Source organism: Catharus ustulatus, chromosome 23 (assembly GCF_009819885.2).
Source record: "Catharus ustulatus isolate bCatUst1 chromosome 23, bCatUst1.pri.v2, whole genome shotgun sequence".
NCBI lineage: Eukaryota > Metazoa > Chordata > Aves > Passeriformes > Turdidae > Catharus > Catharus ustulatus.
Window position 1 is genome coordinate 1,821,784 of NC_046243.1, and position 14,106 is coordinate 1,835,889.

Below are 14,106 nucleotides of genomic sequence, written 5' to 3' on the forward strand. Positions count from 1 at the left end.
GCCCCCTGGCGGGCGGCGGCGGGAGCTGCGCGGTACCGGCGGGGGCGCCGCGCGCGCCGTTCCCGTGGTGCCCCGCGGCCAAGATGGCGGACCGGCGGCGGCAGCGCGCCTCGCAGGACAGCGAGGACAGCGAGGGCTCGGCGGCCTCCGACAGCGCTGGCTCCGCACCCGGCTCCCCCCGCTCCGCCCGCTCCCGCTCGGGCTCCGGATCCCGCTCCCGGTCCGGCTCGCCCCGCCTGTCGCACCGCCCGCCGCGCGGAGCCGCGGGGGCCCTCGGAGCTGGGCCGCGGGGCCGCGGCGCCGAGAGCGCCGGTGGGGCGGGGGGGAAGAGCGCGGCCGAGTCGGAGTGTGTGAGTGAGGGGCAGGCGGGAGGGACTGGGAGGCCTCGGGGACAGGGGGCTCTGGTGTCTGAGTGTGGCCGGGGGAAAGTCGGGGAGCTTGGGGACACTGAGGACCCTGGGGAGGGAGGGGTCGGACGGGTGTGTTGTGGTGTCTGGGGAAGTCAGGGAGAAGGTTGGGGGCCCTGGGGACCCTGGGGGAAGGAGGGAGGTGGCTGAGGGATGTTGTGGTTTCTGGAGGCCCCAGCGGGAAGGGCGGGGGGGTTGGGACACTGAGGAGCCAGGGCAGGGAGGGAGCTGAGAGAGGGGTTCTGGTGTCTGAGGAGGGCCTTGGGGAGGAGTCGGGGGGCATGGGGGAAGTTGGGGGTCTGATATTAGGACCTGAGGGGCATGGGGACACTGGGGATAAAGTGGGGGGTGGAGAGCTGGGGGAACACCAGTCTAGGGAATTGGGGGAATTGGGCTGAACCCCCCCATAGTGTGTGTGGGAGAGCTGGGCTGGTGCAGCCTCAGGTGGGGTGGGCACTGCAGTCCCCCAGGACCAGCAAGGGGCTTTGCTTGGCTCCTTGTGCCTGGATCTCCCCAGTCTGAGATCCTGTCCCTGCTCCTGGGGTCCCTGCAAGGGCAGGGGGGGGGTGGGTGCTGCTCTCTCCCCCCACTGTGCAGTGCTTCTCTTGCAGTTCACATCCAGGTGAAATTCCCTAATGGTGGTTATTTCCAGCTCTTTCCTGTTTTGGGTTCCAGGGCTGGTTATTTCTAGCTCCCCCTGACTCTGTGTGTGTTTTTCTGTGGTGGTTTGGGTTTATCTCGTCACATTGGTGAGGTTGTTTGTGCTCTGGGGTTGTTTTTCCTGTACTGTTGGGTTGATGTTTGTCTTTATGCTGGTATCATGGTATGGTTTGGTTTGAAAGAAACCTTAAAGCCCATCCAGTTTGACCTGCTGCTGTGGGCAGGAACACTTTCCACTATCCTAGTTTAATCCAAGCCCTGTCCAACCTGGCCTTGGACACTTCCAAGGACGAGGCAGGCACAGCTTTTCTGGGCAGCAGTTTTACTGAGCACTTCTTCTCTGAGCTGTTTGCTTCATCCAGCCCCTTCCCTGAGCTGGATCCTGCTCTGCCTCTCCTTGTTATTCCCTGTTCTTGTCCTTTCCCTGGCTTTTGGTTGGCAAGGGAGAGATCCTGGTTCTCCTGTCGTTGTCACTCTGTTCCCTGGAGACCCCCAGCACTGACAGCTGTGCTTTGCTTTTGATATTCCCCCACTGTAGCTGCTTTAAAAGGTTCTTGGAGAAAGGCTCTGGAAGCCTGGAATTTATTTCTTCTTGGTCATTGGAGCTGAACTTCCAAGAGTGGAAGCAATAGGGTCAGGGCCAGACCTTGCTGTCTCCGTATCTGGGATCATGGGATGCTGGGTATTAGGAAAAAAGGACATTAGAGCAGAAGAGTAGCTGTTAGGAAAAGGTATTAATATATTAGATTGTAAGAAAATATGTTTTGAGGGAAATTTTTTTTGTGGAAGGGGTGGTCAGGCACTGGCACAGGCTGGAGTGGGGGAATCCCAATCCCTGAAGTGAACAAAATATGTGGATGTGGCTTTTGGGGACATGATGTGGGGCTGGTGATGTGGGGCTGGTGCTGTTTGAAGGTTAGACTTGATCTTAAAGATCTTTTCCAATCAAAACAATTCTGTTATTCTATGGTTTTATGAATCCATGTTTCTGGGACCTGGTTCTGCCCTCCCCTCCTCTAATACCCCTCTGTTTTCTCTCTGCAGGAAAGTGAGGATGGCATTGAAGGAGATGGTGAGTGATGGCTCTTGGGCAGGGTTGTTTGTGTGCAAAAAAAGTAAAAACCAGACAAAACTGATTTTCCAACCATCCTTGGTTGCTGCCATGCCAAATATTCACTTGTAACAGCAGGCAAACAGGGGGTACAGGGACAGTGTCCCCAAACTCTTTCCTGCTGCCTCTTGAGCTGGCTGTGCATTGATCTGGGGTGGTGCTGGCATCCAGATTCCCTTGGGAAGGGGTTTGGTCCCATGGCAGAGGAGCCATGCCCAGCCCTGCCCTGACCCCACCTCCTTTCCCTCCCCACAGCCGTGCTCTCTGACTACGAAAGCGCCGAGGACTCGGAGGTAAGGGTGATCTCTGTCCCACTGAGCCACTGATTCTCATGGAATTTCAGCACAAACCCAGTTTGTGAGACCCTTCTGTCTCCTCAGGAAATGACCTTCCCCAGCCCCAGCCCCTGGCACTGGGACCAGTGTCACTGTGCTGCTGGGGAAGGTGTAGGGCCGGTATGTGCAAGGGAAAACCCTCCTGGCTCCTCACACTGGGAACTGGATTTGCCATGGCAAAGAAGGGCGTGGGAGGAGTGTGAGATGCTTGTTGGGTTTTAATTAGTTGGAATTAAGTAGCAAAGTGGTGGTTGGGAGCATCCCAGGAGCTTCCCTCTGTTCTGAGGGAGCAGCCAGAGGGGGGGATGCACTTTGGGAGTTGGAGGGTGCTGAGGGAATCCCATCCCACTTGTGCCTAGGGGCTACAGGCTCCCCTGGATTTTTAGTTCAGAACTCTAAAGTTTGAGATTTACAAGGAGTTTAGAGAAGTTCTGATCTCTAAGGATTATGGTGAAGGCTTTCTAAGGAAAATCCATCTCTGTTTTGGGAATCTTGAGGGAAACAGTGGCTAGAGAACATCCAAACCACCGAGCAGGGGAAATCCAAGCTGTTTATTTGGAAATTAATCTCACTTTGGGAATTAATTTATACCATGAATAAGGAAGGAGCACTGCAGGCTGCAGAGGTGACGGGGCTGCTCCCAGAGCTCTTCCAGCCTGGAATCCCACGTGGAGGCTCCCAGGAGCAAAAGGGTTGTTGCATCACTGCCGTGCCAGGATGACTCTGTTCCTGTACCTAAAAATAATGCCCAGCCTGGGCTTCCCCAGCGTAAACACCGGGAGCAGCCGATGTGCAAAGGCTGTGTTGAAAGAGGAAAATGGAGCAGGGTTTTGTTAATCACCCCGAGCTATTTTTAGTTCAGCTCCAGCCTCCGGAGGCTCCTGGGGGGTGAAACCAGGTCATGCTCCTGAGCAGAGTGAGTCAGCTGAGGAACTCCAGGGAATTTGGAAATGTGGCCCTGGCTGGATCTGGGCCCTCAGCGTGGAAGGAAGGGACTGAGATCACCAGTTCTTGCCAGTCTGCAGGAGCCTTTTTGGAATGGTGGGATGCCGCATCTTTGTGGGGCAGCTGATCCCAGCTTCATTCCAGAAAGTTTGTTGGATCCTCCCTCTCTTTGGAGAGGCTGGGTTTAACCTTTGCTTTTCCTATAAAAATCTGGGGATAGGAAGAATTTTAGGAGCTAATCATCTGCTTTGGAAGAGTCATGTCTAACAGCTGAAACAGGGATCTATCTCCAGAATTGAGGGAATTTCTGGTTAATCTATTGCTGGATCTGACACCGGGTTTGGGGAAATTCCTGGCAGATCTGTTGCTAATGGAGCACATTTGAGTCATTGGGTATTTCCCAGGTAGAGGAAGAGGATTACAGCGAGGAAGAAAGCTCCAAGGTGGAGCTGAAGCAGGACAGCAACGATTCCTGCGAGTCAGCGGCCAGAGGGGAGAAGGGGAATGAGAAGGTGGATCCCAAGGGAGCTGTGACGGGCGAGCGGCAGAGCGGGGACGGGCAGGTGGGTGTCCCACGGCTCCAGGCTGGGGGCTGGCAGCAGGACTGCTGCAGTGGTGAGAGCTCCCTGCTTCTGACAGGAGAGCACGGAGCCTGTGGAGAAGAAAGTTGGGAAGAAGGTTCCCAAGCACCTGGATGACGATGAGGATCGGAAGAACCCGGCGTACATCCCACGCAAGGGGCTCTTTTTTGAGCATGACCTCCGAGGGCAGACGCAGGAGGAGGAGGTCAGGTATGTGAGTGTCCCCCTGGGGCTCTGGGAGGGACAGGCCAGCCTCCAGGTCAGCCTCTGGCAGCAGGGCTCCTTGCTTCAGTGGGATGTACTGGGAAGGTCTGTGCTTCTGTTACCTGCCGGGACACTTGAGCTCTTTGAAGGAGAGAGGCACAAAAAACCACAAAAAAAGCCTTGTGCCAGGCAGCAGTCACTCTTCAAGCTGCTTTCCCAAATAGCAGTGGGTCACCAGCAGCTGCTGGGCGGGAGGAGTGGGAGGCAGGAGGGATGCTGCCCCTGGCCCAGGAATGCTCAGGCTGTGTGTAGAACCACTTGAAATTGCCACATCTTGGCCTTACAGCCCTTTCCTTCTCCCTGTGTCCCTTTTCCAGGCCAAAGGGTCGTCAGCGGAAGCTGTGGAAGGATGAGGGGCGCTGGGAACACGACAAGTTCCGTGAGGATGAGCAGGCTCCCAAGACCAGGCAGGAGCTGATAGCTCTGTATGGATACGACATCCGCTCAGCCCACAACCCCGACGACATCAAACCCCGGAGGATGCGCAAACCTCGGTGAGCCCCAGACTCACACCAGGGCCTGGATTGTCCCAGGGAGAGGGGCCAGCTTTGGATCTCCACAGGGACAGCTCTGTCACATGGGACCATGTTCCTGGGGTTTCTAGATGTGCATGCTGGGGAGGTGTTGCCTGACAGAGTAATTCCTCCCACCCAGGAGTTTCTTTTTAGCGAATTGTTCTATTTTTCTCCCTCAGGTTTGGCAGTCCCCCTCAGCGAGACCCTAACTGGTCCAACGAGAGGCCCCCCAAACCCCCGAGGCACCAGGGTGCCAAGAGCCCCTCAGCTCCCCCACGCTCCTTCAACAGCCGCAGCTCTGCTAGCACTGGCAGGATGCCCCCTGCCAGGAACTACCCAAGGATGGGTGGCTACAAGGAGACCCGTCCTGGCTACCGGGCTTCGGAGGCGACTGTGCCTCACCGGAACGGGGAGCAAGCCAAGCAGGAGAGCGGCTACCGCGGGAAGCGTGCAGAGCAGAGCCCATCGAGGGACACGTCCCCTGAGTTGGAGGTGGCACATGTCCATGGCAGCCCTGGGAAGGAGGATGGGGCTCTGGAAAACCAAGCTGCTGCTGCCGACACTGCGCAGCCGCCGCCGGACAGACCAGTCGAGAAGAAATCTTATTCCCGGGCGAGAAGGACCAGAGTCAAGGCTGGGGAGGCAGGGAAGCTGGCAGAGGAAGTACCTGCTTCTGAGGGGCTGACTCCAGTGATTCCAAAACCCACACCAGCTGAGACCTCCCCCCCACCAGCCAAGAGCAACTGGGAGTCACCAGTGGAATCCAGTGTGGATGGACTTGAGCAGGAGATGACTCAGATGAACCTGACAGAGCAGAACTGGAGCCCGGGGCAGTCGCAGTTCATCCCGCCTCGGGAGCTGAGGGGTAAGTGGGAGCAGCCTCCTGGTTTTCCAGCAGCTCAGTGCCTCCTGATCTGTGCAGTTGGTTGGAGCTGAGCTGTCTCTGCCTGAGCCCCATCCCAGGGTGGGTGCAGAGTGATGGTTCCTGCTGAGAAAGGGCAGTATGGATACAACAGCAAGAAAAAGAGAATTTAAACATTTCAGTGTAGGTGAATGGAATTAGGGCTGGGAGGGATGGAAGGGGAGATCCTTTCCCTGCAATGTGAGTCACAGCAAGACTGACCCCTGCTGCAGGAGAGCACGAGATAAGGATCAGTAACTGGGCTCTGTGCAGGAAAGAACTTTTCCCTGTTTATCAACTCATTTCCTGACACTGGGATTTGGTTGGCAATAGCCGAGGCCTGGCTGGGATTGGCAAATCCCTTTGTGCCTGGGAGGAGGGAGGGACATGGGACAGAGTTACTCTGGTGCCAGCTGAGGACAGTTCAGTTGTGCATCTGCAGAGGTCATCCAGGTATAATTATCCCTTTGCAGAATTAGAGTCTGTTCTGGGAAGTGTTAGAATGCTTCCCGAGGGGAGTAAAACTGGAGCAAGGAGAAGGAAGCGACTTGCTGCTTTCATAAGCATCTGTGAGGTTGAGGTCATGGAGCCAGAAGTCATTTGGTACTGGTGGGACTATGAAATCTGTGAGAACAGACCCCTGGACCGGCTGGAAATGTCACAGTGGGATGAGAATTCAAAAGTGCTGAGATTGTCTAGTTTGGGGTTTTTTTTAAAAGGACAAAAATGAAGCATCTTCCCAAATTTCCCACAGGACAGCTCTTGGCTGCAGGTACACCATCATGTTCTGCTGTGAGGATGATGACTCTGCTGTCCCTTTTTTGTCCCTAGGAGAGGAGGGAGGAGTTATTTTGGGAAGCATTTGACTCCCATTAGTCCATTCTGTATCCCAGTCTATCCAGTATTTGCACTGTCAGTGATCCATGAACACTTCCAGTGTTTGTTTTATCCATTTTCACTCCCTTGGAATCACCCGTGATCACCTTGGCACTATGGTTTTTTAAGCCATGGTTTAAAATTCACTTTGCTGTGAATTCATATGGAATCAGTTTGGTGTTTGAATCCAAAGGAGCCTGTGATAAAAGTGTTTACACCCTGCAAAGGGTTTAAACTACAGCTTCAGATCCCACATGGATCCTAAATCTACCTGGAAAGATCTGAGTCTCAGCAGACACTGAGCTCAGAGCAGGACCTGAGTTTCAAGCTGGGCATTTAGTTTTGAGGCAGGATTTAGGCATTGCTGAGCACCGTGGGTGAGTGTTCAGTGACTAAACAGCCTCTAATTTGTCCCAAAATATTTAAAATCACTGGGGCGATGAAGTCCAAAGGTTCTGTGTCATGGGAGCGAGAGCTGAGCTGCAGCCACGCCCCCGGGCGAGGCGGCTCCGGCCTGGGAACCAGCACAAACCACAGTAATAACAACCAGTCTGTTCCTTCCTCAGGTATTCCCAACCATATGCACGTGGGAACTGGGCCACCACCGCAGTTTAACCGGATGGAGGAGATGGTAACGCGTGATCCCGGAGCGTGACTCCGGCTCCGCGGCGCGCGGGAGACAGGCTCTCATTGTGTTGGGGTTGTGGTAATTAGAGGCTGTTGATGCCTCAGCCTTTCCCTTGTGGGGGTGTTTGGGGGTGACCCAGGGGAGGTTTTGGGGTCGGGGGTGTTGGGTGGGTGCCCCACAGCCCCCCAATCCCTGGACTCTTGCAGGCAGTGCCGGGGGGCCGTGTGAAGCGTTACTCGTCGCAGCGACAGAGACCCCCCGTGCCAGAGCCCGCGCCCCCCATGCACATCAGCATTGTGGAAGGACACTACTACGACCCATGTGAGTGTTTCCTTCCTGCTCCTGTGTGCTTGGAGCTGAGCAATACAGCAGGGATTCCCCCCACTTCTGTTGGGGTTGGGATTTGTCTTTTGTTTGTTGTCATGGCACTGTGTCACCTCATGCAGTGTCTGGGAGCCTGCCTGGTTGTGTTTAAACTCATGGAATTATCCTCAGTGTTATCCCCTCTCTATGCCAGGGCTCTTAGGACACCCCAATTCTTGCAGAGAACTGGGATTTAAATTGAACTTTAAATCAGTTCTTTGACATTTGAGCATGGGGAGAGCAGGACTGGGGATGGATTAGGAATTCCCTCCAGCATTTAAAGTGTTATAGAAGAAATCCCCTGAGTATTTTCCTGCTTTCTGAAGGGAGTAGGAGGCTTTCCTTTAGAGAGCATGTGCCATCTGTGAGCCTGGGAGCCTCTGTGTGCTGTGGGAGCCCTCGGGGCAGGCTGGGCTGTGTGTGCCCGGCTGCAGGGGAATGAAATTCCATGAAGCTTTTCCTCACAGCCTGTCATGTGTTGTTGCAGTACAATTCCAGGGACCAATCTACACTCATGGTGAGAACCCAGCCCCGCTGCCGCCCCAAGGGATGATTGTGCAGCCAGAGATGCACCTCCCTCATCCAGGTGAGGAGCCAGTGGGACACCCCTGGACCAGAGGAACAGAGAACTCTGCCCTCCCACAGCCTCTATCACAGGGGGGCATCCATTTTCCTTAATTTTTACAATATGGAGGAGACTGCTCCCTCCTGCAATGAGGCTGAACCAATATCACTTTTAAGGAAAGAAAAAATAAGTGTTTCTGGAGCTTCCAGCCAGTGCAGAGTGGGGGGAGCTGAACCTTTGGCAGCTGCCAGCAGGTCCCTGTGGGGCCTCACCAGCCTGGGCTGCTCCCTTCCGTGGGCACTGGGCTGGTTCCTCACTCCCTCACCCTGTAGCTCAGGAAAAAGCAGAACTGGGAGCAGTTGAACACGTTCTCTGCTTGCCCACACAAATTGTTTCCTGCAGTGCAGTTGCAGTGGGGCCGTGTTTGCTTCCGGTGAACCCGGAACTGGGGTGGGGGCTGTGCTCTGCTGCTCTGTGTCCCCCCCAGCATGCAGAGCATGCTCCTTCCTGCTGCTACCCAGGAACACTCTGTCTTTTTGGGTGACATCTGCTTCCTGTCACCTCCAGGTTTACACCCCCACCAGACGCCCCCTGCCATGGCAAACCCCGGCCTCTACCCCCCAGCAGTGTCCATGCCCCCGGGCCAGCCCCCGCCGCAGCAGCTGCTCACTCCGACTTACTTCTCTGCCCCTGGAGTGATGAATTTCGGGAGTCCTGGCTACCCCTACCCCCCTGGAGCTCTGCCCCCTCCGCCCCCTCCTCATCTCTATTCCAACACACAGGTAAGCTGGATGTGCTGCGGCTCCTTCGCTGGCAGGAGCAGATGGGATGTTGTGGAGTGTGGGGTGTGTTCTGTGAGGTGTTCCTGGGAGAGAATGGGGAGCAGCTGGGCTGCTCCATGGGAAAAGGATTGTTCTCATGTTTGCTATGCAGCTCCCTGAGTGTGGAAGGCAGTGGGTGAAATCCTGTTCCAGGTGTTCTGGAATTGAGGTGTTCCCTTATGGAATGGTGAAACTGAGCCAAAGATACCTTGGGAATGGCTTTGGAAATCAGCTCTGTTTGAGATGGAGGCTGAGAAGTGGCTGGTGTGAGCAGCATGGGGATGGATTTTCCTGCTCCATGGCCCATCTCCGTATCTAAGGTCACTGCCAGGCAGCGAGGAGGCAAATTGGATTGGGCCCCTGAGGAGGCAAATCAGTTCAGATCCTGTAGGGACATGGATCAGAGCAGCCAGATTGCTGTGAGGAGGCAGAAAAGATCCCTGAAGAGGCAGATTGGATTGGATCTCTCTAGGATCAGCCCAGATCTGATCCCTGTGGGGAGGCAGATAGATGTAATCCCTGAGGAGGCAGATCAGAGCAGATCCTTGAAAAGGCAGATGAGACCAGAGCAGACCAGATCCTGGTGCCGTGGTTGGAGCAAAGCTGACACGCAGTGACTGGAGCAGGGCTGACACGCCGTGGAAGGCTGGAGAGCTGCACATTCCCTGAGCTCCCAACCATCCCTGCCCTTCCCACTGCTCCAGCTGATCCTGGCAGACCTCACCCTGCTTTGAGGGCAGTTTCCCCCCAGGCTGCAGGGCTGGATGAGCTATGTCCAGGCTGAAAAGCTACTGTTGGGAAGTTCAGGCATTCCATGGGCTGCAGGGTGAGGGAATCCCATCTGCACAGGCTGTGTCCTGTCCCTGCTGGAGTGGGGGGACATTGATGAAGGATGGGGACACACAAGCTGATCTTGGGAGGGCACAGCCCCTCTTGGCTCTGGCTGGGGGCAGCTGTCCAGCCCCAGTAGGTGTTGGGAGGGGCTCCCAGGGCCCCCCAGCCCGGAGCTCTGATCCTGCTGCTCCTGCAGGCGCAGTCCCAGGTCTATGGGGGGGTCACCTACTACAACACTGTCCAGCAGCAGGTGCAGCCCAAGCCCTCCCCGCCCCGCCGGACGTCCCAGCCTGTGACCATCAAGCCGCCCCCTCCAGAGGTACCATCCCCTCCCCATCAGTCCCTGTGTGTGTGTGTGTGCTGTCACTGGTGTGTGTGTGAGGCTGCAGTTCCCCCTCCCATCCCAAAAAAATAACATTGTTCTTTTGTAAAGGGGAAATCTTAAAACTGTCTCATCTCTGACCTGTCCCAAACCTCAGCTTCTCGTTGCAGGTGGTAAGCAGGGCTCCAGTTAATTTGAGTTACTTAAATCTTTAAAACTAAAACCACGTAAAAAGTAAGTCTGAAGTTGACTCTTTTTTTATTTTTTTTTTGTTCAGGGTAGAAAACAGGACAATTTTGAGAGGGAAAAATCCAGCCCTAGCTGGAGGAGCTAGGAGGCAGGGAGTTCTCTGGAAGGATAAACATTGAGAACTCAGCAGATAATTCAGGCAGTAGAGTTAAAGGTTTTTCAGGATGCGAGTGCTTCCCTGTGCTGGAAATGGTCTCCTTGCTCCAGTGCTGTGAGCTGTGCATGTGTGAGCGTGCTGGAATGCCATGTGTGTTTTTGGTTTCCCTTTTCATACCTTCTTCATGTATGGGAGCCAAGCAAGCCCAGACGTGGGCAGGCATGTGCTGGGTGGGTTCCTGTAGATGGGGAGGGCTGAGAATCAAATTCTCTGATGGAGGGGCCCTGGAAAGGCCTCATGATGGAAAAATATGGAACCATGAGGAAAGGTTGGCACAGGGGACTTGTGCCCAGAGGGGTGGGTAGGGGGCTGCTGGCAAGACCCAGCCATAGCACTCTTCCCCCTATGAAGGGGTTTGGGGGACCCTAAACCTCTTCTGCTCTTCCCTTTTCCCCCCTCCCAGGACAGCAAAGGTGAAAAATCAAAGGAGAGGAGCAACACGTAGGGACACAGCCACAGGAATCCCAGCACCAGACTCGGCCCCTCAGCGAGGAGGAAGCTGCTCCTTGGAATGGCTCCTTCCCTGCGCGGAGGTGAGGCAGCGGGATGAGACACCTGCACTGTGCTCAGGGCCAGGCACTTCCCCCGTGGCCTGAGCAGTGCCTTCCCAAAATCCATCTCGCTGCTGCCCACCCCCATTCTCCCCCACGCTGCGGCCGCCAAAGAGCCAACCCCCGAGTCGGTCCTTGGCCACACGTTCTCCCAACTTGTCCCCATTACTAAACGTTCCCCGCTCCCTCCTGGGATGTCAAACTCCACTGGCTTGATCGTGGTCTCTCTTTTTATTTAAGGAATGAAGCAGCTCCTTCAGTAAAGCTGATTTGTTTCTTTTGGGTATTTCGTTTTTTATTTGTTTGGGTAAGCAGCAGTGATGTGCCCCCACCCTAGTTCATTCTTCTTTTCAATTCTCTTTTCTATTAGCAAGTTGATTTCTGCTACTTTTGGAGCAGGGGACGGGCAATGGAGCTGTGGGAAGCTGTCAGGAATGCACTGCCTGGGTAGGAACCACTTAACTTAGGAGCTCCTCCTGATTCTTTTCCCAGCAAACTGCTGGGAACTGGTGTGTGTGAGGTGGGAATCCACAGGGTGACCCCCATCCCTGCACCCCCCCAGCAGTGCAAGGGGACGTTCCCACCCTCCCTCTGCCAAATCCAGAGAGAGTGGGGGGAGCTTTGTGGGCACCCAGCACCCCGACGCTGCCCGAGCAGCCCAGCCAGCACCCAAACCAGCTCGGCAGGGCCAGGTTTGCTCCCAGCACTTGGGTGTTGCTGCTGAGGCTGTGGAGGGTGTTGGAACCCGCCCCAACGCACCGGGCTGGGCTCCGGCCCCACAAGGAAGCACCTCAACCCTCTGCCAGCTCCTGCCTCAGTTCCCTTGTGTCCCTTTTGGGATTCCTGAGCCCATGGGGTGGCTGTCACCGCAGCTGTGCCACGCTGATCCTGGCTGGCTCACCTGTGCCGCAGTGCTGCCGCTCTGCGTCCTGCGTCCCTCCAGCCCCGCGGCTCCGGCCCCGCTCCGGCTTGGCCACGTCCTCGCAGCCGTTTGCAAATTGCATTAGGAAACTTGGCAGGGCTGGCTGCTCATTCCTGCCCGTTCCTGCCGATTCCTGCTGCTCTCCTGAGCACGTGCCGGGACGCCGTGGGGACGCGCCAGCTGCCGGCGCAGGCACTGGCTGAGGGGGACGTCACCAAGCAAGCGGTGGCTCGGCCACCCCGTCCCCATCTGTGGCCAGGATGGGGGACCAGCACCCTGGTGTGGATCCCTCGCCATGCCTGGCTTTCCAGCAAAAATTCCTTCTCTGTTTGGTGTTTGTCAGTCCGTGACCTTTTGTGTCTTGTTTCAGCCACCAAAGCCACACTGCCAAAGCAGTTTTAGATGTCATGTTTTAGATGTCACCGTGTATCATTGACACACTGGTCACACGATTGAAATCCTGGACCTTACACCCCCGTGCTGGGGTTTGGTGGTGTTTGAATTCCTGTTCTATGGGATGCACACCCCTAACAGTGTTGTAGGAAGCAGACAGCTCTTGTGTGTCCTGGGACTGAGACATACAGGGACAGTGTCCATCTGAGCTTCCCTGGCAGGACCAGTGCCACCTCTGCTGTCTCCCAGAACCTGCTCCCTCCCCAGGCACTGTTCATCCCTTCCCAGGAGCCACTCTGCTCTTCCTAGCTCTGCCCTTCTGGGGAGCTCATACTGGGACTGAAATTGCAGCTCTGCTGTGCCTGGCGCCAGCCACCCTCGCCTCCACATCCCTGGAAGCAGCTGCCACCATCCCCAGCCCAGCTCTGCCCTGGCAGTGGGGCTGGAGGGAGCCTCCTTTTCTCTCTGGGGGCTGATGTGAGTCCCCTCCTCTCCCCCAGCCTCCCTGTCTCACAGGGAAGGACCAACTGTTGCGTTGGTGGTGTGGGAGCTGCCACCCACACATTTGTGCTGTGCTGGCTCCACCTTGGCAGCCACAGCCTCCTGCCCACACAAATAGAGGTGGGGGGCATGTACCCCACTCCTGTTACACCCTGATCCTGTGGATGGAGCATCACTGTGAGCTCTGCCCTCCTGCAGGATGCTGGTGGGCCCTGCCAATGCCATGATGGAAGGGTGGCTTTGAAGGGCAGGGGGGACTCCTCCCTTTGCATCCCACCCCCTTTTCCCCCCTTCCCAATTCCTGCCTTCACTTCTGGCAGTCGGGTGGGGTTCCCAGAGCAGTTCCAACAGCAGCAGCAGCAGGAGACATCACCTTCCTGCCCACATTTCTGTGCTACACCATCCCTCCCCACTGCCACTGCCTCAGTTTCCCTTCCTGGCAGCAGGATCAAGTCTGAGCATGGTCCAAGATTTGGCTCAGCCCTTCACGGGGACCTCATGGAGGAGCTGCCCAATCTCGTGGCAGTTCTCCCGTTCCCCAAAATTTCTGACTCCCTTCTCCCAGCGCTGCAGCTGGGAAGTGGGTTAAGGCGCTGGCTTGGGGAGGGATTTTTCCCGGGGTGTAATTTTTCCCTCCTACACACGGTCTGTTTTGAGCAGTGCCTGGAGGCTTCGCACCCCCGGCTCGCTGCCGGGGCGGGGGAATGCGCTGGCTGCCAACCCAGGGAAGCGCCCGCTCCAGATCCCAGCTCGTTAGGAGAAATAACAGCAAATTAATTAAGCCAATAGTTATCTCTGCGCCAGCAGTGCCCCCATCCCTGCCGACAGGGGGAGAGGGGATGGGACAGGCCAGATCTGGGGCGCTTTTTCCAGGGGGAGCATTGCCTTCAGCATGGCACAATGCTTCAGATCCCTCCTGCTCGTGTGGCCCAGTGCATCCCCATTGCCACCAGCGAGGGGGGTCTCGGGGGTCTCTCTGTGTCTCAGTTTCCTGCTGTCAGGAGAAGCCCCTCTCAGCGTGGCTGAACCTGGCCAGCAGCACCATTTCCACCCAGTTCTGAGAACCCTTGTCCTTGTGAGGAAAGGGGATGGAGGAGCTCGGCAGAGTGGGATTTTTTGGGGGTGTTGGATGGGGTGTGGGGAATCTGAATGCTGGAGGAACAGAGGAGGGACGTGCCTCGCCATGCTGTGCTATGCCATCCCGA

The 14,106-nt window shown here is 56.2% G+C and overlaps 1 protein-coding gene across 3 annotated transcripts; it reads left to right on the top strand.

The window, feature by feature from the left end:
* Positions 1 to 83: 83 nt before the first annotated feature.
* Positions 84 to 11,371, top strand: CASC3 (CASC3 exon junction complex subunit). 3 transcript variants are annotated; one of them, XM_033079104.1, is made up of 14 exons: positions 84 to 350; positions 2,112 to 2,139; positions 2,434 to 2,471; positions 3,863 to 4,021; positions 4,098 to 4,249; positions 4,621 to 4,797; positions 4,998 to 5,683; positions 7,162 to 7,226; positions 7,430 to 7,544; positions 8,074 to 8,172; positions 8,719 to 8,933; positions 10,003 to 10,125; positions 10,286 to 10,362; positions 10,938 to 11,371. In XM_033079104.1, exons 1-13 carry the CDS (start codon positions 84 to 86, stop codon positions 10,319 to 10,321), a joined length of 2,160 nt encoding a protein of 719 aa, XP_032934995.1. In that variant the 3' UTR covers positions 10,322 to 10,362; positions 10,938 to 11,371. The 3 variants fall into 3 exon arrangements, with proteins under 3 accessions (XP_032934995.1, XP_032934993.1, XP_032934992.1); XM_033079102.1 differs by having other exon boundaries at positions 10,286 to 11,371; XM_033079101.1 differs by lacking the exon at positions 10,286 to 10,362.
* Positions 11,372 to 14,106: the final 2,735 nt, after the last annotated feature.

What these genes read in the sequence shown, in the direction of transcription:
- CASC3 (XM_033079101.1), top strand. Translation starts at nt 84, where the DNA reads ATGGCGGACCGGCGGCGGCAGCGCGCCTCGCAGGACAGCGAGGACAGC. An exon ending in ACGCAGGAGGAGGAGGTCAG is followed by an intron (nt 4,250 to 4,620) that starts GTATGTGAGTGT and finishes TCCCTTTTCCAG; the next exon opens with GCCAAAGGGTCGTCAGCGGA. An exon ending in AGGACACTACTACGACCCAT is followed by an intron (nt 7,545 to 8,073) that starts GTGAGTGTTTCC and finishes GTGTTGTTGCAG; the next exon opens with TACAATTCCAGGGACCAATC.